The sequence below is a fragment of the Coturnix japonica genome, chromosome 1 (genome assembly GCF_001577835.2).
Source record: "Coturnix japonica isolate 7356 chromosome 1, Coturnix japonica 2.1, whole genome shotgun sequence".
In the NCBI taxonomy this organism is placed as follows: domain Eukaryota; kingdom Metazoa; phylum Chordata; class Aves; order Galliformes; family Phasianidae; genus Coturnix; species Coturnix japonica.
The window spans coordinates 97046617-97072070 of NC_029516.1; the positions used below are offsets into that span (position 1 = coordinate 97046617).

General features: G+C 42.0%; 1 protein-coding gene across 1 annotated transcript; it reads left to right on the plus strand.

Annotated features, from left to right (window-relative positions):
* Positions 1–11060: 11060 nt before the first annotated feature.
* ETS2 (ETS proto-oncogene 2, transcription factor) lies at positions 11061–25165 on the plus strand. Its single transcript, XM_015882577.2, has 10 exons — positions 11061–11349; positions 14280–14351; positions 16848–16968; positions 18689–18808; positions 19226–19426; positions 20236–20319; positions 21105–21347; positions 21461–21724; positions 22387–22505; positions 23443–25165. The coding sequence occupies exons 2-10, from the start codon at positions 14280–14282 to the stop codon at positions 23656–23658; spliced, it is 1440 nt and encodes a 479-aa protein (XP_015738063.1). The 5' UTR covers positions 11061–11349; the 3' UTR covers positions 23659–25165.
* The last annotated feature ends 289 nt before the right edge of the window (positions 25166–25454 follow it).

Here is a 25454-nt window from a genome sequence, read left to right on the forward strand (position 1 = left end):
CGCTTAATTCATATTTACAAAATTAAATACCAAACTGATGTTCTGTCCATCTCTGCCTAGAAGATTAGCAATTATTCCATATTTTCAAGAAGCCGTATTACAAATAGTCAGTTCTAACTAATTGCTTTAATTATTCAACCCCTGATTTAAATGCAAGTTTTTCAGCATTACTGCTGGTGAGTTAATTAATTGTAATTATGTACAGGTCACGTTCCAGATATATAATCTTTATAAATGATAGGCAGATGAGTAAGGATAGGAATCCAGATCGCCAAACACAAGTTCAGCCCCCAATTAAAGAACTGTGTGCATCCCAAATGTAAACGCTGCACGCTAATTATTTCTATAAATAATAGTATCTGGAGAAGGAGCTGATGACAGAGCCGTATCCCAATAATTAGGAATGACTCCAACTTTGTTTACTATTCCCTCGAGATGCATGCCTATTGCTTTGGTTTCTAAATTAGTTGCTCATCCAGGTACCTTGGAGTGTGCTATCAAATATTCAAACTGTCCCTTCACATTCCTGCTCCTCATAAGCACTGCCTCTCAGGGATGTCATGACTGAGACTGAAGCAGTGTGCTGTCCCTGCAGAGGAACCAAAGCATTAGCCAACAGCACAGCACATTAATAGCATTTCTTAGAGTCTATCTCTTACCTACTGGTTCAGCAAAAGCCATTCCTGAGTTGCTTTAATTCTAAAAAGTAAAGTATAATGCACAGTATCTTGAAGTTAAGCATAGTAAGTTAAGTTAAACATAGATTATGTGATTTTTTAAGGTAAGTCAAAAAAACATCGAGTAGATTCAGATATTTTCTTACTTTTTTCATTTTTCTGTAAGGAAATAATCAATCACAAAAAAAAAGGTTGGAAAAAAGGTTGAACCCTGAGCCAACTGCAGTCTCATTTGAAAGTATACTGGAGGTCTCAAATGAATTACATTGCTACACTTCCTGAAAATGAGCAACTAGATAGGGCAGGGGGATCTTGTCAGTGTCCCTCCTGAAAGAAATGTGATGAAGCTTGAATAGATTGTGAATCCACCATGGAGAGACACAGGAAAACAGGCTTCATTTAACTGTTCATAGGCTTTTAGCCATTACCTCGCAGATAAAAGACATCATTCTCTAGATGAACATTTCTCTTTTGAACATTTGAAGTCTTTTCTCTACCTCTTCTTCCTTGAATTCTTCACCTCAAGTCCTACAGAAACTGCTGCCTCTGAAGTCATCCTAGTGGTTTGTCACTTCACCACCTTTTTTCCCCAAGGCTTTATATCACATTAGCCACAGGCATCCAGCCCTTACCAGGGACTTGACTCACAAGATTTAGTCCTTCCTACACACCAGCCTTTGTACCTTCTTTCCTGCTCCTGGAGCTCCCACTGTATTCCAGACCAAAATGACTTTGTTCCTTCTTCCACCTGAATAATACAAAGCAGCTGGCTAAACACTGGGCTTCTTCCAGAGAATGGACACAAACACACTATAAAAAGAAGAGAGAAAGAGAGAGAGAGAGAGAGAGAGAGAGAGGAAGAAAGCAAGCAAGCAAGAAAGAAAGAAAGAAAGGGAGAAATAAGCAAATATTAAATAATGGAATTAGACAACTAGTTGTTATCCTCCATACATTAATTCTCTTCTTCAAAAATCTTGGATTGAAACCTAACAATTAAACACCACAGAGTTCTAGCCATGCTTGCAGTTCACTGCCATCTTCAAGCTGGATGTCAGGTCTTTGGAAAAGGAATTGATTCCTTTGTTTGTACAGCATCTGACACAGATAAGAGCTTCACAGAATCCCTAGGAGCAAAAGCAAGCCAGTGAAATGAAAACTGAGACCCAGAGGATGGAAACAAACACAGAGTGTAACCTGTGATTTGACCTTTGCGATTGATAAGGGAGATTAGGATTAAGAGCTCTACAAAGTTTGTTCTTGAATTTACTGTTTACATAAGATGTCAGAAATCTGAGAAAATAAATAAATAAATAAATAAAAATTAAAAAAATTTGGAAGTCCAGAGACAAAAGATGCGTGGATTCTGAGTTCCACATTGCTAAGCACATATACTGGAATTAGAATCATTATCTGATATCTTCCGAACATCAGAAGACAAAATGCATCTCCTATCCCACTGCTTCCGGGTAAGGAGTATACTCCTTGTAACAAACATAGGTGATACATTCTCCTTACTGAAATATTGGAAACATGGGAAGAAGGTGAGATGAAGGTTTGGGAGCATTGAAACCTGGAAGAAAGGCTGTCACAGCGGGGAGAAGAGTGCAGAAAGAACTCTTCCACTTTCCTCACTTCCACCATGAGGTTCCCAAACTACTTAAAGAAGTGGCACACAATAAACAAACAAACGTACAAAGAGACAGTGAATGTAAGTATTTATCTCCCTGAATTGAAACAAGATATGCAATTCACTCTCTAGGGATGGATAGGTGCCCATTTACTATTCTTGCTCACTCATTCCTGCTCGGATTTGGCAAACCTAAGTATCAATGGCAGTGGCCATTTGCCAAATAGGTTCCCAAATGGAATTGCCAACTAACTAATTAATAACATTTGAATAGCCTTCAGCCAATAATGACATTCAGCCACTGTTGATCTTGTCTGGCTAGGAGCGTGTCCATCTGGCATCTCCCCATGAAGCCTGGGAGGCACCCAACCCCACAACTTGTAGGCTTGGCAAACAGTTTAAGGTCGATCCTAGCAATTTCACTCTTCAGTCAACAATGAAACAGCAACAAAAGCCCAAGTCTCCTTTCACATCTCATCAAATATTCCCATAAGAGAGCTGGCTCAGACAGAGTTTCAGTAGTGATGAGAAACCACTAAGTAGAAATAAAATACTAGACTTTACCAAAGCAACAAACAGTCCCACAAAGAGGAGAACAAACGATGCCTTGCTGCTGTGATTCGTGTTGTAGGGTGACTTATCTTACATCTAATAAGCTACAGGCTCTTATCTTAAGCCTCATAAGGTGTGAGCTCTGATCAAAGGTCCTCCTTAATAGCATTTCTTTCTTGTGTGATTCTCTGGAAACAAATACAGTTGAGCCCATGTTTCTGCCTTTATCTCCATGGGGCACTAGCTCTGGTGTCTTTTATCTATTCTTCTGCTTTTTATTTCTGAGAAGTATATGAACTTTATTTCCCGTAGGAACACGAGCTCCCTCCCAGGGTTGATTAAAGCTGACCAAAGGGTTCAAAAGTTGTCTGGGGAAACAGGAAGCCAGAACAAAAAAATGGCTGAGTGACTCCGTGACTCTCATTTCCTTGAGCAAAACTCAAGCTACAGTATATCCCTGCAGAGAAAGAATGAACCCGTGTAAAAAATAATTGATAAACAAACTACAAGGACACGTTCCTCTCAAGGGAAGAGAAGGGTATGCATGTAGAGGCAGAAGAATGAAATAACCTAGAAAAACTAAATATATGTTGGTGTTCTCAGAATTCCTAAAAACAGCGAAGGGAGTGAAGCAGGATCATTGAAAATCTCTTTATCCCTTTCTCAATAACTAAACTCTCCACTAGAGCACAAAACAAAATAAAACAGGAGACAGAAGGCTAAAGAAAGTGAGGGAGCCTTTGATTGTTAAGTGTCTGACGTGGGAAGCAGGCATAGCACTTATGGGGCTATTTATACACAGTTCTCAACTCTTTTATATATGTATGTATATACACAATAGGAGGCATACAGGAGGCACATACTGCACAAACTCTGGCCTTCGCAGGTGAGAGTCCAGCAAGGTCCTTTTGGGAAGCATCCTCACATTGCAGATTTGCCTGTGCTTGGAGGCTGCCAGCAGCAGCAGCTCAATAAGAACAAGGCAGGGATGCAATCTGCACAAACACTGGGCAGGCATGAAGAGCCTAAGAGAAGGAAAGGGCATTTAAAGATGATTGCTGACCTCCAACCCTGGTACAGGCTGAGTGTTAGTTCCCAGAAACTCTAGGTTCCTGAGGGAGCCCAGGAGGAATTTAAAGGTGGGCCCACAATCCTTGCCTTTTAAATCCAGTTTAGTTTGCTTCCTACATGACCAAAGCATGTGTTCCCCTGAGATAAGAGCTCCATACCGCAGTTAGCTTTTCTTTGGTTGACTTAGGAACATTAAAAGCAATACAGGTTGTGCTTACAGAAACTCGATGGAAATCAATGGAGTTCACCCAGATGGGACCCAAGAGTGCTGCTTCCAAAGTTCAGCTTCCATACAAGCACTGAGTTATGACCATATTGTGGATAACAATCCCTTGGTTGACAGGGATGAAAAAGCAAATGAATGATTACCATAGAGGTTGCAGTAGAATATATACATTTATTTGAAGTCTTTGGTGCAATCAACAGCCATGTTCAAAACAAAACAAAACAAAACAAAAACAAACAGAAGTGGTTTGTACGGGGATAAAGGAAAGATATTATGACACACACGCACACATACACAAAAAGAGAGAGGGAGACAAATTTATTTCTCTTCCAATTAAAAGATTTCTAATGCTGGGGAAGGACAGCAAAATAGCAAATTTCTATGGTTGCTTCTCTGGGCAATCCACTTCACACCTGCATCAATCAGTGACTCCAGATATCTCAGTGTTCTCAGCAGGACTGACCCCTTGACGGTGGGAACACTCAGCTGAATGAAGAGAAGAAGGGCATCTGGCCCAGAGTGGGGGAAAAGATGCCTGGAGATTTATGCTCAGAGACACTGTCTATAGTACACTCCCATGAGATGATCCCTTTGCTTGGTGCATCCAGAGCTTCACCAAAATCCACTTTTGTAAAAAGACAATTTAAAATAAATATATTTTAAAATGCAATTCACAGAGCAGTTTTGAGATCAATTTTGTTGTTCCTGTGGGAAAACTGCCCGAGCTCCAGCAGATTCTCATGGATTTCTCATGCCTTGCTCTGTGTCAGCCTGGCACAGAGAAGATGGGTTTTATGCTGTATTCCATGAAGTGCCTGCAGAACTCTCTCAGCAGGGCTTCACACGTGGCCAGCCACAGCCCCATGGGACATAGCCACTCCATGTGAGAACATCTGTTTCACTGGGACTCTGCTCAAAGAGCAAGGGGACCACCATGCCCAAGCTTCTGCCATGAACAGAAGTGCATGTGTGATGAGGCAAGCCTAATGGCCTAGCCCCAGTCTGACACTGCTGCAGGATATCAGCTTCCCCCACACCCTATAATCAGTCTCCCCTAGAAGCTCAGTATTTTGAACTCCACGTGGGGAATTTTCTAACTATGGTTAATCAACACGTTTTTTGTTCTACTAATAATAATCTCTTAACCGATATGATTTTCAAGATTCCTGGTATATGGCATATGTCGTATATTCTCCATAAACATTAAACATACACCTACCCATCCCTTCCATATTTCTACTTCATTTGCTGTTATGACACAGATATTCTTTAATGAATCTTAATGACTCACCTCAAATGTTGTTTTTTAGTATTCTGATAAGCACTAGGCGGGATGACTAATATAATACTACATGCAACACCTAGACAACGTGAGCAATTCAGCATTTGCTTAAGCCATACTAGACACTGATAACAGACACAGGCATTGCACCTGCTCCACTGTACAAAGCACAAAACAAAACAAAATGACACCACAGGACAGATACAGCAACTGCTGCTTCTATTTGTATAAAGCAAATTTGTCTTGTTAGAGTTCCAGAGAACGTATGTTGCGGCTGTTATGAGCTTTTCTTCTCTTATAAAAATTACTAATTTGATATTGTGCCCCTGGGGAAGAAAAAGCAAAAGTTAGCCAGCTTGGCTAAGAATGAGTAGTGCTTCACAGTGAAGATGTCTGCTAGTCAAAGGTGGGTGGTTTCCCAAGTCTACCCATGTACATAGTGACGGACACAACAACATATGTACTCACTTATGGTTAAAGCTGGTACTGCCTTTCCTCTCCCTGCTTCTTTGAGATTTAGGTTAAATCACTTGAGATAGAAGGCCAAACAGTCTTTCAACAGAAGAGGCGAGCATTACAATGGGATCTAGACTTTGCACAGATGCTAATTATGGCCAGGCAATAGGTATCTTCCCACCAAACTGAGATCCTCAGCACTGAGCAGACTAAATGACCCCGACTACAGTGGTCTGTGCCTGAACTTTTGCTGAGGTCAAAAAAGAGGCCAGCAGCTTCTTCGATAGGTCCCAGCACATGGTACCAGCCTGGCTCAGATCTGTAATTTTAAAATATTACATAAAACAAGATATCTTCCATATTCACTGACCACAATAAGACTCACCGCTGCTCTTCATGTGAGGATGCATGCAGACATTAAGTGTACAGCAAGAGGACATGACCCTATGTTCCCTTTCTGTTCCGCACGTTCCGCCAGCACCTAGCTCTTGTACTCTTGCTACACAACCATGAAATAGCAACCTGCTGGGGTTTGCTCTAGAAGATGGGAGATGGGAAAGGAGCAGGCTGAGAATAATAAAGATGGTAACAGACAACATAATTAGGCTTCCTAGTAATGGTCTTTCATATTCTGGAGCACAAACATCATTACCAATAAATCTGGGACAATATGAAGTTTTAAAATGCTTGTGGCATCTTACTGCTACCAGCATGAAGCCTTACAACCACCTACAAACAATGCAAAACTCTGATGTTTTTGGAGACGGGGAAGGAGAAGAGGAATCACGTCAACCACAATGCAAAGTACTGCCCTGGCAAAAGGTAGAGAATCATAGAATCATAGAATTACCCAGGTTGGAAAAGACCTCGAAGATCATCAAGTCCAACCGCAGCCTAACCAGTACCCCAACTCTAAAAACCCTCCACTAAATCATATCCCTGAGCACCACATCCAAATGGCTCTTAAACACAACCAGGGATGGCGATTCAACCACCTCCCTGGGGAGCCTATTCCAGTACCTAACTACCTTTTCTGTAAAATTCTTCCTCATATCCAACCTAAGCTTGCATGCCTCTGCCTCCCCAGATGGGAGAGAAAAAACAGTGATGCAGGTCACCTCACAGTTATTCATGAACTGAGCAAGAGGACCAGAAGCCTGGACACAACCAAGGTAGTTTTTAAATGAAACCAGCAGTATGCAAAATGCAAGGGGAAAAAAAAGAAAAAGCTCTGCTGCCAAAGGATGCTAAAATGTATTTTTTTGAGTACAGTCATCCTAAAGTAATTATTAAGCTCTTCAGTTTCTGAATACACTTGGCCTTAAAGTATTAACATGTGCTTTTTATTTAATGCCTCAAATTGCATGAAATGAATTAAATACACACAAAATGGTATGAGCAATCTCTTAAGCACTAGCTAGTCCAGTGACTGATCTTCTGCTTTAGTATGAAGGGTAAAGGTTTATTTTTTTCTGTCATATGATCTATCATCATACAGTTCATGAGTTAGGAATCTCCCTCCGTCCACTGGCAACGTTACTCGAGGCACGCTTGTAACATTTTCACTCCATTAAGAAATGAGAAGCAGGAGATACACTGCGGAGCTGGCAGTTCATTTAATTTCCTTCAGTTTTATGCAACCTGGGTGAAATGCAGCGATTTTTGTTACCGCTCAAACATGCTGACAGAACTTTGACATAGTATTATTTTTTTTCTCCATGGTAATTACTAGTGTTGGTTTGCATGTGCTAAGAATAATGACACACACGAATAACTTGCTATACTTTATGACTCACTGAGATGCCTTCGCAGAAATGCTCTTGGTCACAGTGTGTTTGCCAGGCACCGTGTGGAGAGCTTTTTAGTGGGGATGGTTGATGGTGTTTTATTTTATCAGCTTCTCCCTCATCAAGTGAAGAATACACTACCTATATAAAGACTGCTCGATACTGCCCTTCCCCCAGCCCTGTATAAATATTTTGGTTTAGCTCTGTTTGAATCACAGAGCTAAGGAGTTTCATCCTTTGTTTCAACCATAACATTGTGTTGTTTGAAGTCACCCTTTCAAACTGAGATAACTGGGTCTCTGCTTTCCAAAGCCGTCACTTCCCGAGACCCTTCAGGCTGTGATCTTACAGATGCTCCCTGCTGGCGTTCCACTGGTAATTGTTTTGAGGGGATGCACATGTAGGCAGCCCCCTCTTCCCAGTGCAGGGGGAGGGGCTTCTTCACCTTGCTGGCTGCAGTGAGACGGAGTGGCCAGGCAACAAAGAGCCCCGTATTGGGCACCTATGCTCCAGGGCACCTGGAGATGCTTCAGCCCACGCAGCTGAGCAGGAGGAGGTGGAGACACACACGTGCGCCAGACACACTCGGGCAGGGGAGCTGAGCCAAAATGCAGATGAGTGCACGGCACATACTTTGAAAGCACGACGGCGTTTTCACTCCTGAGTGTCCTCTCCAGTGTCGCAAGAGAAATTCTGGAGGAGTAAGTCATACCTTCGCTGGAGCGCTGGCTGCAATGCAGCTCTGCCACATACCTGCCACCTCTCATTCCCTCCCTGTGCTTTAAACCTCTACATTTTTAGGATCTTATTCCCACTCTGTTTTGGCAGCAGTGAGAATACTTCCCTGGGATGCCACCACACTCAACTCTTCCTCCTCTCCCCCAGTGAACTCACAAATGAGCACTGCAGCTCCAAGGGACAAATCATACCCTTGGACAATGTTCCCTTGTATTCAGCACAAGATGTCACGTACCTTAAAATTTTTAAAAACGCTCACAAGTTTCTTTAATTCAGTACAAGAGAGCCATTTTTTGGTCTAGTTCTGAGATATCATTGCTGAAAACAACAGAAAGCATCAGAAGGTTTACAACAAAACATCTCCAAAGTTTACAGCCTGGTGCTGACACCACAGTTGTGCATTAGGTTATGCAGAACTCCTCCTGTTGTCTCTCACTGGCAGTATGTCAACACGCACACAAAAGCAGAGATAAGGACTAAAGCAATGGTGAGGATAATGGAGATTCCTAAAAGAGAATGAAACATATTGGTAAATTATGGAACTATTTCAAGGCAAAACAAAACCTATTTCTCTTACCTTTGACTCTCTAGCTTAAACATTTTTAAAAAGAGCACCACAGAGGGATTATAGAGAGAACAACAGAGAATAATGCAAGTTGGAAAGGAGCTCTGCAGTTCTCTCTCCCAGTCTGCTCAAAGCAGGGCTACCCACAGGGCTCAGCCAGGTTGCTCAGAGCTTTGACCAGCCCAGCCCAGAGAAACTCTCACGGACACAGCTTTTACTTGCATTTGGAGCATTTATTTCTGTATATCCAACTGGCATGCTCTCTGCTGCAGCTGTGCACCTCTGAGAAGAGTCTGGCTCCTTCTTTGCTAAAACTTCCATTGAGTAGTTGAAAGCAGCAACAAGATTCCACATTAGCCTGCTCTTCCCCACACTGATAGAACCCAGCTCCAACCTACTAAGTGTACACCACTTGTAAAGCTGAGTAACAGTGAACTTTACACTAAACAGTAATGAAATTAAATACCTGTCTATAATAAGAATTACTTTAAAAATTAGAATTTGAATAGAGGAAAATACAGCCAAGTTAATCATTTTGCTCTGGATCCAGAACATCAGTTTAGCTAGAAATAAGTAACACCCAGCCTTTCATCTTATCTTTTCGACAGATGTTTCCCCTGTATAAAGGGTGGCACAATTGTTTTTGTCAGTGTTATAATTAAAATTGCTATTCAGCCGACACAGAGTTTTTAATGGTTTCCCTTGAGATTACAGCAGATGTTGCCTTATTAGATAAGAACTCTCCCAAAGTGAGAAATGTTACTGATATAATCAAGACTTTTATTTCAATCTCAGTGTGTGCTGTCACTATTTACTTGGTGACATTTGTCCATAAGGAACGAATACCAGCCGCTGTCCTAAAGGGAGAGGGAAAGGCATGTTGAAGGGTTTGGAAGAAGTATTAGAAATCCGAGTGTTGTGGTCTGACCTTTGCTGAGCTTAGATGGAGAGCAGAGGAGGTGGACCTGTCAGCTGCACCTCCACCAGCCAAAGATACTACAGGTTCTTACTGGTATAAATAACCATCATTTAGTCATCCCACAGAGGGTCTATGGAAATCTGGTGAGTAGCAGTTATCCAGCTCCTGTTACAAGAAAAGATACAACGGCAAGATAATTTGAAATGGTAGCTAGTTTAAATAAAGCTATGTGTAACAGTGAGCTCCAAGAAGCTTTGCAAAGGCAGCTTAGGTTCCTGATGCTCACTGAAAAGCTGGAGAAGTGGAAGGTGGAAGTGAGGAGGTGCTATGGCACCCACACTGCGTATTGGTCACTCAGGGATCCATGGGACCCTTCCAGGGCTACCAAGCTTATGTGAGGCCTGAGGAGCTGCTTGGCTGACTGTGGTGTTTGGGTGTTACCTGTCATCGAAAAGTCCCCAAGACATCTACAGAACATGCGACACAACTGCTGAGTAATAGGTGTCCCAGTGTATTACGAAATATACTAGTCATACAGATACTTGGGATTTCAAGGGTTGATTCTCCTAAACTTAGCCCTCCTGAGGACAGGTATTAATTAAGAATACAAAACACTTGCCAAGCACCAGCACCGCTTCCCATAGCAGCTGTGGTGCCCCATCCCTGGAGGCACTCAAGGCCAGGTTGGATGGGGCCCTGGGCAGCCTGAGCTGGTGGGGGGCAGCCATCAGCTGGGTGGGCTTTGAGGTCCCCTCCAACTCAAACCATTCTGTGATGCTGTGATCTCGTGTATAGCGAGGGGAAGAAAACTGCTTTTCTGAACGACCCCAAAGATCCTCTCCCATCCCCATGCTCCCCAGCGAATCCCGCAGGCCCCACTCTGCGCACAGCATTAAATCAAACCCTCCTCCCTTTGCCCGGAGGGAACTTCACTCTTGTGCTGACGGTCTGACAGGCAGACACACACACACAACCAAGGTTCACAATCCCAAACGAAGCCTCGCCAGGCCCAGCGAGGCACCCGCAGGGCCGACTCCAGTCCCGCCCAGCCTCACACCGCCCTATGCCGGCGCCGAGGCAGGCCGCGCTCAGGGGCCGGCCTCCGGGGGGCGGTCCCGCAGCTTCCCCCGCCCCTGCCCCCTGAAAGCGGCCGGCAGGCCGGGTAGCGCGGCACAGCACGGCGCTGTACGGCGGAGCGAGGCACGGCCTTACGGAGCGGCCAGCGGCACGGCCGGCAGCGCCCACGCAGGCGCCCGCCTCCCGCCCGCCCCTTTCTTCCTCCTCCTCCGGGACTCTCCGCTGGGATCAAGCCGGCTCTGCCTCTCTTGTTGTCGGTCGGTTGTGCCACATCGAGGATATTTTGGCTCCCGGAGAGGCAGCGGCGTTTTCTTTTATCCGTTTTTTGGGGGAATTGTGCTTGCGCGGTGCCGCTGCGAAGTGGAAGAGCAGGTGAGCCGGGGTGGCTCACCCCGTGCCGTCCCATCCCACCCTCGGGATGCGGCGGGGACCTGGCGGTATGATGGGGGGAAGGGGCGGCTGCGGAGGGACCCCGAGGGCTGGGCTGTGCCATCGCCGTGCCCAACTACTTTTAGATGGGAGAGAGAGTGTGTGTGTGAGGAGGCGGAGCGGCTCTCTGTCGCCGGGCCCCCAGGAGCGAAATCAGTCTGTCCAGGATTCACGACTTGCCTTGGGATCATCGTGGCGTGCCGGCTGTGGGCGCGCACCTGGTCCTCGCTGAAAAGGAGTCGATCAGAATTCAGGAGTATTAGTTAATAAGTGCCTGATCCTGTTGACCCTGTTCTGGTTCACCCACTCAGCTATGCGGGGGAGGCGAGGAAGGTGTCCTGCCGGCTAAACCAATTACAGCTGGCAGGGAGCAGTCATCGGCGTTGCTGAGGAGCTGGGAGCCAGGCCCAGGCGCACTGTGCCCGTGTGTCTTCTATGAACTCAACTCCAAACCAGCGGGAGCTGCTCAGCCCACTCGGTGTTGCGGTGTCTTCTCAGGTGTTTGGGGCTGGTGGTGCTGAGGGAGGTAGAAAACCGGAGTGAAACAGATGTGCCTTGTGTTGTTGGTAGAGTAGAGCGCTGTGTGCCTCGTGAGAAAGCCGATGGGGAGGCCATAGGATGAACGAGCAGTCTGACATAGGAATACAAGGAGCCGGGTTAATGAGCAACGCTGGGTAATGAGGGCTTCTTGGAGATCTTTTGTCTCAGCACCCAAAGAGCTTCTGAGGAGACAGACAGAAAAATCAGGAAGGGTAGAATCCTTGCCCACTTAATCACAGAGTTGTAGGGCTTGGAAGGGACCTCTGGAATTCCCTACAGCAGGTCACACAGGAGAGTGTGATGGGTCTTGAATATCTCCTGAGGGGGGAGATATAATCAATGGGAAAGTCCCAAAGAGGAGTCTTGTTAAGGCCTGGGTAGCACCTAAAATTGTCAAAAATCCTATCCATCACTGTGAAGATGGGATGTAGGATTGTTGATAGCGTGTGTAGTGCCCTCACGAATGCCTTCTCGTTGTTGAGGCTCGCAGCTTGTTTTCCTATGTACCTGACCAGGTTTCAAAGGCAAGACAAAAGCCATTAAAAATTCCATAGTGCCGTAGTTGTTTGGTTTTTGTTTGCTTAGAGGAATAAAGAAAGCCCAGTTGAATGTAAGGATGAGCAGTTGTTTAAACTAGTGAATTTAATGGGGGAAAAAAAAAAATAAATAATAAAAAAATGAGGATGCTTGCTGAGTGAGACTCGCGCTGTGTGAAATTCTTTGGTGCTCAATGAGATGTGTAATTTAGATCAAATATTTGCACATGCTATTTGAGGTAAAACCCATCATTCCATAGATTGCACTTTTGGGTAACATTAACGAAGGATAAGTGGACTGTTCCTTTTATATTGGGCTGATTTATGTCGTTTCAGTGATAAGAGCCATACATGTAAGAGCTGTGAAGTTGAAACAGGCCTCTCAGGTTGAGGACTCTTGACTTTTAACTGATTGCAAACACAGGAGGATGAAAGGGATCTGTGGCTGTTTGGTATTTTTCTTCTGCTAGATGGACAGATGTTGAATGTGTTGTCATCTTAGCAGCTCCACTTGTTTTGTGGTTTTGGTTTGTTTGTTGTGTTTTTGGTGTTTGTTTTTAAGCTCTAATTTGCCGTCTTTTTCCACGTTTAAGATTGTATGTTGACCATGTTTAAGTTTGTATGTTGATTTTTTTTGTGTGTATTGAAATGGCTTAAGAGAAATTGCTTGTATTTAGTAATCACAGTTTTGTGGGAATAATAATGCCCTCGGTTACTTTGTTTAAATAAGAGTGAGTGTTTTCAGACAGTTTCTGTGGAACAAAACAACGCAGCACAATGCAGTGACAAAGTAGAAGAAAAACTGTTGAGACAACTTGCCACAGTCTAGCCTGATAAGGTATCATTTACCGACACCCGAATTACAGCATCGTGATAAACTTGAACAGTGGCAGTAAAATCTGCTTTATTCATTGAGTGTGATCTCTCATAGGATAAGGATCTTATCGCTGTATTCCTTGAATCATATATAAGAGAACATGTTATACAGCCCTCACACAACCCTGCTTCTGGTGGCATTGGGAACTTGATAGCCTTGATTCGAGCAGCATGAATGTGCTGTTGGTGGTCCCAGCTCTGAGAAGGGTGTTTTATTGCATGAACCCTTTTTGGCTTGTATGCATTTAGTAGGCTCAAGTTTAAGTGTATTAACCCAGTGCTCATAAAATAGGTGAAATAATGCGTGTCAGAGATGCTGTATCTAGTGAAGGAAGCAGGTTGTTTGTATTTGGAGCTGGTTTTCAGGGGTAATTCGTGTGAGGAGTGAGCAAGGCAAATGCCAGTCTGAAGGTGCCACAGTAAGCAATGCTGCTTCTCTTCATTACTTTAAAGGCAAAGTCCAAAGTGAATTGTGCAGTGTAAGCATAAATATAGTAAGTGAAGGTAGACAACACTTCATGTTTAAAATGATGGGTGAAAGGTACAAAATAACTGCAAGCAATCGGTACTTGATGGGCAAAGCACTTCTGAAGGCTTTCGTGACCACATAATGGGATGAGGTACTGAAAGCACTGGCTTAGGGGACCAGAAGTTAATCATCCTCTTATGCACTTGTTTCACAAAACTGTGTTGATTCTTGGGAGAAGCCTTCTGGGAAAAGCTGTGTAAGCAAGATGAGAATTTCACTGTATATGATTGGTATGCAAACAGCATATGGGGGGGGGGGGATGAAACAGAAACAGCTTTGTCTTTGCCACACTCAGAGCTGTTCTGCAGTCTGTACTAAAGCAGTAAGATGCCTCTTAACATCCTTGCTTTTTCAGTAGCAGTGAATCTTATGTGACCCTTCTTGTTTTTCAGATGAGTGAGTTTGCGATCAGAAACATGGATCAAGTAGCTCCTGTCTCCAGTATGTACAGAGGAATGCTCAAGGTGAGCTCTCATGAGTGAGCAGCTTCTAAACTCCAATCATCTCATCACACTTTTCCTAAATAAAGGTCCCTTGGCTGGTAGCATGGTTGACCTTAATATGTCTGTTTTGAGGAAAGTAGTGAAGTGCTGTACTAATGTGACTAGTTAAGTCTGATTTGTTCAAAAGTATTTAATGAAAAAAGGAGGTTATTCACTTATTACGTGCAACTAAGTCCAGTACCCTGTAAGATACCCAGTGTTGTTATTCAGTGTGGTTCTTATTGGTAGATTAATTGCCTCTGTTACCTTGTTTTGAAATGAACTTTCAAACTGAAGAGAAACCAGAAGCAAACTACAAAGATTCCATTTATTGTTTCCGTCCTCTTATTCACACCAATTACTTTTTATCGCAGTGTTATTTTTTAACACAGCATTTATTAATGTGAACCAGACAAGGATTAGGAAAATGCTTTCAGTTCTGATTAACTTTGAGCAATGCATATGTTTTGAAGAATCATTTAGTGAATCTTTAGTATTCTGACTCCTGGTGTTTTATGGCCTCTCTTAACTTTTTCTCCTGCCCAAGCAACAGTAGGGTACAAAAGAGTTCCCCTAACTTGACAGCTGTGTTCTCTTGAACACAGTAGATGTTTTTAAGCAGATGTTCAATTGTGATATAATTAAGTCAAAATCAATATGTAGATTCTACTACTCTGTATCTGCTTTCAGTTTTATGTATTTTTTAATTTTGTTCTGTGATAATTAGTCCTAACATATGTTGAAATGCCCTATAAAGTGGTTGCATGACTGATAGGGCAAGCAGAGTTTATTTCTACATTGCTTTGTTGTTTTTTTTTCCTTCCCTTCGGTTACCATTAAAACAAGAACCTATTTAAACATTAATCCTTTTTGAAATATGAAACTAGTACGGTATAGATTTTACTCATTCACATGCCACAGCATTTTTTCCAGTGACTCAGGATAAGGGTCAGCTATTTACACAAAATACAGGAGTTTCCAGATTATGTTGAAAGAACTTGCCCTTTCTTCTAGGTACTGGTGATGAGTCAGTGCTTTTATCTCGTAGCGTACCAAGTATTCTTTAATAACAGTTGCCCAATGTGCCAGCAGCTTGTTTTGTGTGGTTGTAAGCTTTTTTTTTTCCATGGGTTGGCACTGACTCTTTCCACTACCTGTGGTGGGCACTTGGACTGACAGTATACAACTTGTATCCACCGTCTGGCTCCCGGTGGGGATTCCTGAAGCCGGTTAACCCCTAGAGGCATGGTACTGTGTTCTTCCACAGCCTTTGCTTCTGTTTCTTCTTTGACAAAGCCTCATAGTGACACCAAAAGAAAAGTTAGGGGATACACAGAAATACCCTTGCAATTGCAGAAATGTGGTTCAGGTTGCTTTTGCTTCATACTTGAACACAGCCCTAAAACATCTTTGTCCTCTGCTTTGATATAAGCTGGTGTACCACTTCATGTTTGAAAGAAGGGTTTGCAAGATTCTGTAGTCTCCACATCTCTGAGCTGCAATAGCTGCTGTGTTTGCTATGGCTTTCCAGAGCAATTTTCTATCTTCAGATGCTTTTGAGATCTCAGGGTCAACTTTTTGTCTCTTCTTGCCTTTGGCTATGATAGATACTGTTTCCTTATGACTAAAGGACAAGCTGCATAAGTTGTTTTTAAAGTTTTCTCCTCTTACGCATTTTCTTCCCTTCCCCTTATGTGGCTGGAGAGCTCTAGTGGTTGTACTCTGTGTTTCTAGGATGCACGAGTCAAGTATGCAAGAAATTAAGCTTTTAAAATATACATGGCAGCCTTATATGAGTAGAATTTATCTGGACTATTTCCGCTGTGCTCGTATCTATCCATTTTTTTGTACAATTTAAGTAGCAGTATTTCACTGAATGCTTGAAGACTGCAAAATGCAGTGGCTGGCAAATCGTGTTACTCACAAGTGTGGAAGTCCTTAAGTCTCCTAAAACTGGCTGTATTGCTTGAAGTGGCATGCTTTAGGCTACAGCTTTCTTTTTATATGTAGTTTTCAGGAAAAAGAAATACTTACTGTAGGCCATGCCTACCAATTGCTTCTCCATCCCTTATCCTCCCTTTGCTGTCAAAATCCCAAGTGAATCAGTGAATTTCATAGGTTAAGGAAATGCTAAGATTTCTTCAGAGCATATCTGGGAGTGTGTGCATTGATATATATGCATTCTCAATTGTTAAAAGTATCCATCACAGGAAAGTTTAGAATACCCTCCCTTGGCTTTACTTGACTTGCAGAACTTGCTGTGCATTTAGTGCTGTGGTGTGAGCATTGCCTTCTAGCACAGAAATACAAAGCAACCATGTTGCAATTGTGTTAACCTATTTCAAAGGTACTGGTTAGTTAATTCGAGGTAGTGGTTGTGCATGATCTCAAAGTCTAGGAAGTGGTTGGGTTTGGTTTCCTAGCAGCGCTGCTCTAGAAAAAAAAAAATCTTACGTTGAGGTTTCTGTTGCTTTGCAGCGGCAACCAGCGTTTGACACCTTTGATAGCTCCAACTCCCTGTTTGCTGGCTATTTTTTATCGCTAAATGAAGATCAAACACTCCAGGAAGTGCCGACAGGATTTGATTCTACATCTTACGGTAACTTTTAACTCTGTCCCTTTGTCCAATCTGTAGGTCAGAGCGGAATCTGTGAGGTTTAAATGCTGGATAATTTTCCTAAAGAAAACAAGCAAAAAAAAAACCACCCTTGTTTTATTACATGTACTTCTGAGTACATATTTGATTTAAACAGTGTGAGTTGCTCTGTTGGTAGGTGCTGTTATCTGGGAACTGGGACTGAATAGCTTAAGATAGTCCACAGAAGAGGCCTTAGCTGTTATTAAAGTAGATTTAGTTCATGGCAGTTTAAAATATTTGAATTTTTCTGCCTGATGCTGCCTTTATCTCCTACTTGGAAATGGATTTATTATTTAAAAAAAAGCCTTAAAACCTCTAAAAACTACCAGTCCTTTGTTCTGCTGCAATTCTAATCGGTCACCTGCTCTGGTCAGCAAAGCAGGTCTTAACTTATGTTAAGGGATGGGTGTGGTACAAACAGAAGCAAAATATACAACTGGCACTGGGCTCTGCTTGCTGGATCAAGTGGTGCCTGGACCTAGTTAGGTCCTAGGAAAACAAGAAGAGCCACACACTTTTATGAACTAACTTGAAGTCTGACTTCACATACATCATCACCATTACACGCTTCTCACATAGCAGAATTTTCAAGTGTTACCTGTGTGCTAGTTTTCAGAGGCTCCCAAGTATTCAGTGGTGCAGTAGTGAGGTGGCCAAAGTGTCCTTAAATTACCCCATGCTTGTCAATTGCAGCAGTGTCAATCTCAAACAAAATATCATTGAAAGCTTTCTTAATCTGAAACATAAGCAGTCCAGTTGTTTGGGGGCTTTTTTTTATCATCTTATGAGCTCTTTCAGAATAATCAGAGGTACCTTCCCATGAGAATTCTTCAATGAGATGGGGTGGAAACAAAATTTGTCCATAAAATAAATCTGGGCAGCCTGGTCTGGTGGTTGGCGACCCTGCACACAGCAGGGGGTTGAAACTAGATGATCATTGAGGTCCTTTTCAACCCAGACTGTTCTGTGGTTCTACCCATAATAATAACAATCCTTTTTCATTTCAAATCCAGCTTGAATATAATCCATTTACAAACCCAAAAATCAATTATGTGGATTAGTAATATATGGCTGATGCTGTTTTTTGGATTTCATTGTATTATTTTAGGCACTGAGTGACAGCTTGCGACCAGTCACAACTGTTTGGTTGAAGTGATTTGAGGGATGCATAGGAAGGTTGGAAATAGTCCACTGGACCTTATTGTTGAGTAGTGCAATCTAGTTCTTCATAACCCTATTATCAGTTACATAGCTCTCAGACTAAATTAAGACTGCCTGGAGTTATAATAAAGAAGTCTGAGGTCAAATTATAGATGAGAAAATAGGAATAAGCAGTCTTATATTTTCTTTAAAGCAAAGATATAGTAAAAGTTCACTACAACAAAGGCATGTTGTGCCACTGCAAAGAATCAGTAATGATCTATGTGATAGACAGCAGCAAAGCTTTAATTTAGCAACCTCCTCATCATCAACACAGAACTACAAGGATTTTAGTGTTGAAAATACATGAAAAGAGACTGGATGATTTGAAAATGGATCTACCTTGTTTGTTTTAAAGTGCCTTGTTTCTAGCAGCCTTTTCTTATTCTTCAAATGGTGTAGCAAAAACCTGCCACTTCTTTGACTGGCCTAAAAGCTAATGCATCTCCTTTTCCCCTCCTCCCCCTATTCTTTCTTGTAGAGTCCAACAACTGTGAATTGCCTCTATTAACCCCATGCAGTAAGGCTGTGATGAGTCAAGCCCTGAAAGATACTTTCAGTGGTTTCACAAAGGAACAGTGTCGGCTGGGTATACCAAATAGTAAGTGTTTTCTATTTATAAGCTCTTTTTTTGATGCTAAGGAGGACACTGAATAGCGGTTCTTTCAAAAGAGAAAGAATGATGTCAGTAGGGAATACAAGAATGGATCCTATGTGAATCTGGCACAGCTTGACTTGGAAGGAGTAAACTTGCTGGTATTAAAAATGGGTGCATGGACAGCTCATATTTTGGCAGCATGAGAGAGTTGACGAGGCTGAGGACATCTGATTAAAAGTGAATGCAGAAAGAAAATAGAGAACTGCTTTAAGTTCAAGAATACATTCATTCTGAAGCTTAAGCTTCAGAAGTAATTGGGTTAAAAGTTTCTTTCATTCACTGCTTCCTAATCAAGACTATTTCAGGAGCTGACAAACGTTAGGATTTCTCTCTAAATGCTGGATGCTTTCTCTCTTTTAGATCCCTGGCTGTGGACTGAACAGCAAGTTTGTCAGTGGCTTTCATGGGCTACCAATGAATTTAGCTTAGCAAATGTGAACATGCATCAGTTTCTTATGAGTGGTCAAGATCTCTGCAACCTGGGGAAGGAACGCTTCCTGGAACTTGCACCTGACTATGTGGGTGACATTCTGTGGGAGCACCTGGAGCAGATGATAAAAGGTAACTATGGAGCCAGAAAAAGCTCAGGCTTTTCTGACAGAAGCAGAAATAGGACTCTTCCAAAAGCTAATTTCGCTGTGAAGGATTTTTAAGTATCAGAAGTCAAGATGAAATGTAAAGCATAATCAATAAAGGCATTATCAAAAGTAGTACTGTATCCATCATAAACAAAGTGCAAATGCAGGTATCTGCTGAAATCATTCTGTGTTCAGGCAAAGTACCTCTTGCATTCATGTTTTATTTGCATTAGTAATTGAAATAATGAGATTAAGGCTACTGTAATAATTATTTATTAAAAATACATGTGACCAATCAAAAGTTGGGCAAAACTTGCTGATGCAGTTACAGGTAATTGGTTTTATTCCTTTTAGATAGTGTTCTGAGGTTATTCAGGGAAGAGATGTAGGGGATGCCTTAGAAGGCATCCAGGCTTGCTGCATATAGAGTTTCACCAACATCATCAGTGTTCACCCGTGTGCTCCCTTGGTTTTGGAGCATAACACTCTGTAGATGCAAATGTTAAGACCTTTAAATTACTGTTATTTCAATGTTAAAATACCATTCATATGGAGGTGTATGTATGTATTGTGTGCTGGAAGCTATGGGGTTTCTTTCAGTGTTTGTTTCTGTGGGATTTTGGAGGCATTTTAGGAGTATTTTTTTCCTCTGGAAGAGTTTGATGTAGTACATTAGTAAACCTTATGTAAACGATGACCGTAAAATGCTCGAGACAGAAACCTTTTTTATACACGTCAGATCTTTAGAACTGTAAAACCAAGTTTTCTTTTTTTTTTTTTTCTGCCTCTCAGACAGCCAAGAAAAAACACAGGACCAATATGTGGAGAGCTCTCATCTCACCTCAGTTCCTCACTGGGTCAATAATAACTCCTTAAGTAAGTATCTTAAGAAATCTGATGCTTCAGATATTGTAGGTTTATTTTAAGAATGACACAGATCCTTTTTGAAAAAAAAATAGTTACTGTGCATCAGGAGAACACTTCAATTGCTGCAGTTCTTTTTCCTAGTATTGTTTGTCATCTAACTCGTACCAGAAATCTTTTGAAGACTAAAGGGTATGGGGGGGGGGGAAACCAACAAATTTCCTCTTGGACTGCCAAAGCCTACATCTGTGGAGCAGAGTGACCACTCCCACCTCTAGCAAACAGCCAAAAAGCAGCAGCAGGAGCTATGTTTAGCCTTTCTGAGGGCTGTGGAAGCGTAACAGAGCTTTTGACAGTGTATGGCATAACTATAGAGACCAAGTGCTAGATCCTCCTTCAGATTGTGCTTTTGCTGCCATATTTTACTGAACCACAGTTTGATCTCTAGATTAGCCTTATTGCATCACTTAATGATGAGGGCCTGCCTCAAAACCACTTAAGTTTCTCCAGCTTTTTCTGCAGCCGTGCACTGTCTTTCAAGAACAAACAATATACATGTTTGTGGTGAGAAGATACAGATGGAGATTAACAGAGTCTGACTGGGAGCCCAGTACATGGGAGTCTCGTTAATGATGTCAGTAGCCTTTCTAGGAGGTCCACAGCATCCAATGTTTCTCTGTCAGATTTCTAAAGAGGAAAATTACTTAGCGGCACAACTGTTGTGGGGTTCTTGAGGTGTTCGAGGAGAAAACAATTCATTCTTTTACACACACATATATATATTTTTTTTCTTTCAGCTGTTAATGTGGATCAAACCCCCTATGGTATGCAGATGCCTGGATACACTAAAGCCCTCAGTTATCCCAAACCCAATCTCCTGAATGACATCTGCCAGACTTCCACAGGACCAAATCTCCTTAATCCAGAACAAGACTTTTCATTGTTCCCTAAAACCCAAGTAGATGCAGTTAGTGTGAACTACTGTGCAGTAAATCAAGATTTCACAAGAAGTAATCTGAACTTGCTGATAGATAATTCTGGTGAGTTACTGTCTGTGTGACAATAATGGATTTAAGGCCATATTCTTTGTCCTTTCCTCCCTTGCATCATTTATATATGCAAGCTTCATTTTCCTTTTTCTTTTCTTACGAAGGTAAACTTAGAGAACATGAATCTAGTGAAAGTGGTGCAGAAAGCTATGAAAGCTCAGATTCAATGCTGCAGTCTTGGAACAGCCAGTCATCGCTGGTGGATTTACAGCGTGTGCCATCCTATGAGAGTTTTGAAGATGACTGTAGCCAGTCCTTGTGCATGAGCAAACCTACGATGTCTTTCAAAGACTATATTCAAGATCGAAGTGATCCTGTAGAGCAAGGGAAACCAGTTATACCAGCAGCGATTCTAGCTGGCTTTACTGGTAAGTAGTGAAGCAAAATGGTCACTACTCATGTAACAAGAATATGTAACGCATAACTGTGCTGGTAGAATTGTGTAGTTGTAAAGTATGTCTTATAGTGTGGTCAAAGTCCACAACTCTTGAAGGTTTTCAATTGTAAGTGTACCTAGGGGAGGTCGTATGTGACTGTCTGTCTAAAGCAAGAAAGTACAGGTACATTAGAACACTGTAAATATCAAATGCACTTTCTGATTATTGTGAAAAAAGAAAAGCTTGGACAAAGCCTTGCCCAGTTCTGAGTTCCTGCAGATGTTGGCTTACCTATTAGGACCTTATTCTTGTAGTCCTTGCTGAGATCAGATTTTCCTCTAGAAAGTCTGCCAAGCCAAGGGAGGCAGACGGGAGGGATGAGGAATCTAATTACAAACAATGGAAGACGTAGCTTGCATCAGATCCAATCTTTCCATGAAAAATTGTAATTTTAACCTATGTAGGAACAGACTTGTAGAGGAAAAATCTTACAGTAAAGCTTTTTTTCCCCCCTTCTATTTAAAAACAACAACAAAAATCAGAGTAATGACCAGATTGACCTTGTGATCTGAATATGGTTGCATATACTGATTGTGATATGAGCTTGCAGAAGTATTAATTATGGCTCCTCCCCACCCCTGCTCTCTTAACAGGCAGTGGACCCATCCAACTGTGGCAATTCCTGCTGGAGCTGCTCACTGACAAGTCCTGCCAGTCCTTTATTAGTTGGACTGGAGATGGATGGGAATTCAAACTTGCTGACCCAGATGAGGTATGTGTTTAATTGAGCTGTACAAAAAGATTGAGGGTCTCATCTGCTATCTGTGGGCCTCCTCTTGACTATAAAGCATTTGTGAGATCAGACACTTGCTGAAGTCTCTTCATCTGCAAATACTTTACAGTGTGGTCAGGACTGCTGTGGGTTGCTCCCCCTCCCTTGGGATATCAGCATTTGCTTATAGTAATGAGAACACATTGCATAGCTTGAAACTTAAAGCATACAAAGTTAGATGTTTTGACAGGCTAAGCAATACTGTAGGCTAGCTTACTGAATACAGTTGAATCAGCAACGTCTGGGATTGCATGAATTCCCAGGGAAAAGGCGCTCGCGGTATTACAGCTCTTCTAGTAAACAGCAAATGTGTTAGTGCTGCTTTTTAAACTTGCTGGGAACTTATGGCTTCAGACATGAAAAATAAGGAGACCATGTTTTCATTTCCTGATTGTTGCTACCAGTAGGAAGATTACTGTATTAAGAGACATGATTTAAAGTCTGCTGAATCCCCTTTTATTTCAAGAAGGGAAGGGGAGTCATGAACTGCAAGGAACTTCCTAGAATTAAGCTTCCATTTAAAAAGCTGTCCCTTGCTGCTCGATAGCAAATTAAACCTTTAATTGTGTCCTGCTTGAGAGAGGTGATTGTATTTCACTTCAGCTTGTTCCTCTTAAAGACACTTGGGCCCATCGTCTGTAGGGAAGCATTCTTGCTGTCATTTGCTACCACCACTTGGTTCTGCTTGCTGTCAATGAGCTGCAATTCATGCTTGTCTTGGGGTTTGAGCCACCAAGATGTGGCTCCAAGTTTGGGACACCCAAACAAGTAAACTTTTGATCGAAAGGGGTTTTAATAGCTGCCTTTATCAGCTGCTGACCAGAAAAGTGTGACTTAAACAAACCCTTTACACTTGCTTTTCTGTTTGCACTGGCAGGTGGCACGGAGGTGGGGAAGGAGGAAAAACAAGCCAAAAATGAACTATGAGAAGCTGAGCCGAGGGCTGCGCTACTATTATGACAAGAACATCATCCACAAGACCTCAGGGAAGCGCTATGTTTATCGCTTTGTGTGCGACCTGCAGAACTTGCTGGGATACACAGCAGAGGAGCTGCATGCTATGCTGGGGGTGCAGCCTGACACTGAGGACTGAACCTGACCACCTGGTGCTGCACCAGCGAGGAGCACTTGTTGGGACTGTGACCAGGAGCCTTCTACAGTCAGTTCTTCTGGCTGTTCGGATGGGTTCAACTGTGATGAAATAAGGACCTTGACTGATTTTGTAACCAGGGGAAGTTGGAAGGAAGTGGCCTTATTTCATCAGTGGCTTCAAATGTTGCTGTGTCAGGTACTTGAGCAGCATGGAAGTTGATACAGATCACAGCTCTGTCAGGATGACACAGAAATGCTTTAGGGTTAAGCATTTTGACCACCTATTCTGCCGCATACAATGTTTTGGCTACTTACACTGCCATGTAATGATGGGTTGGCTTTAAAACCAAAGGTTGGATGAGGAAACCGGTGATGGAGCAGAACAATTGCTCAGATTCTTTTTTTAACACACCGTCATCCTTGCTTCCATCTCTTCTATCATGCAATTTATTTAAGAAAAACTAATTTATTTGAAAGGAGCAGTAAGAAGGATTGATATTAATGTTTTGTTCTCAAGCATGTTTTTTATTATTATTATTACTCCAGAAATGTGCTGCATAGGTACATCAACGCTCTGTGTCCTAAACCAGATGTAGCATCTCTTTTAAGAAAGGAAAAACCCCTCGTGAGAAAGGAAGGAAAATCATACCATTTCAATATTCAGTTTTGTATATATTCTGTGATTCTTTTTGAAGCTCCGTAATGTTCCTATTTAACAGATACTGTATAGTGTAAATTAAACTAATTGTATGTGTTTTGTTGGTTTTTTTTGTTGTTTTTTTTTTTTTTTTTAAATGGGACGAATGTAAACCTATTGAATGGCTATTTCATGTTTGTGTAGGGTATACAACCTTCTGCAAATATTTAATTGGCCTCAGAGACAACATAAGTACTGAGTATGCATGCATGTGGTATGCTGATGACATGGCATTGGGGGGGTGGGCGCAGTGGGAAGCTGGCTCAGTGTTTTGTTAAGACCGAAGCTGGCAAATCTTTGTGCATTTTGGCATTTTTACAAGAAACTAATATTATATTCCGGGACATTAAGGGCCTATTTGTGGTTTCTTCTTTAACTGAAAATGAAAATACTAATATGGATACGAATAACTTTTGTTTTTCCTTTATAAATGGCATATGTTTTTCAACTTCTATGCATGTCCTTTTAAAAAAAAAAAAACAAAACAAATTTATATACGAGCCTTATTTTTTCAGTTGACTTGTCTCTTCTTCCTGCAGTTTATCCTGTATGATTAAGATATGAATTCTATTTTTGGAATAACTGTGCCTCCTTTTCAGAGATCAGGAGGGATTTATGTAGCAGCTATTTTTACTGCACAAAAAGAAAGGGAAAAGAAAAAAAAAAAAACACCGTCAAACAATTCACTGGGAAAAAAAAAAATGTACTTTGTAAGAAAGCTTTATTTTTTACCTGAGCTTGGTGTACATTTAAATGTTGTAAAGTGTGAGAGGTTGAAAAATGAGTCCTTATTAAAACCTCTTGAACAAGGGAGAAGAAGGTATTGTGCTTCTTTTACCTCGGTTATTGCAGAGTGTAAGGGGAGGGTGGGGGGAGGAGGAGTTCCTCCAGCCTACATCTCTATGGGGAGAAATAGTAAGAATAGGGCAGTGAAGAGATTGTTAGAGAAAGACCTATAAGACTCTTGTAGGCTAATGGCCTTGGACCAAGTTAAAAGCTATGCCAGTGTTCTCTGTTTAGGTATAAATTAGAAGCTAATGCCTTTGTTCTCGGTGTTTGAAAGAGAACTGGCGGTTCTGAATTGTGTTGCATATTAATGT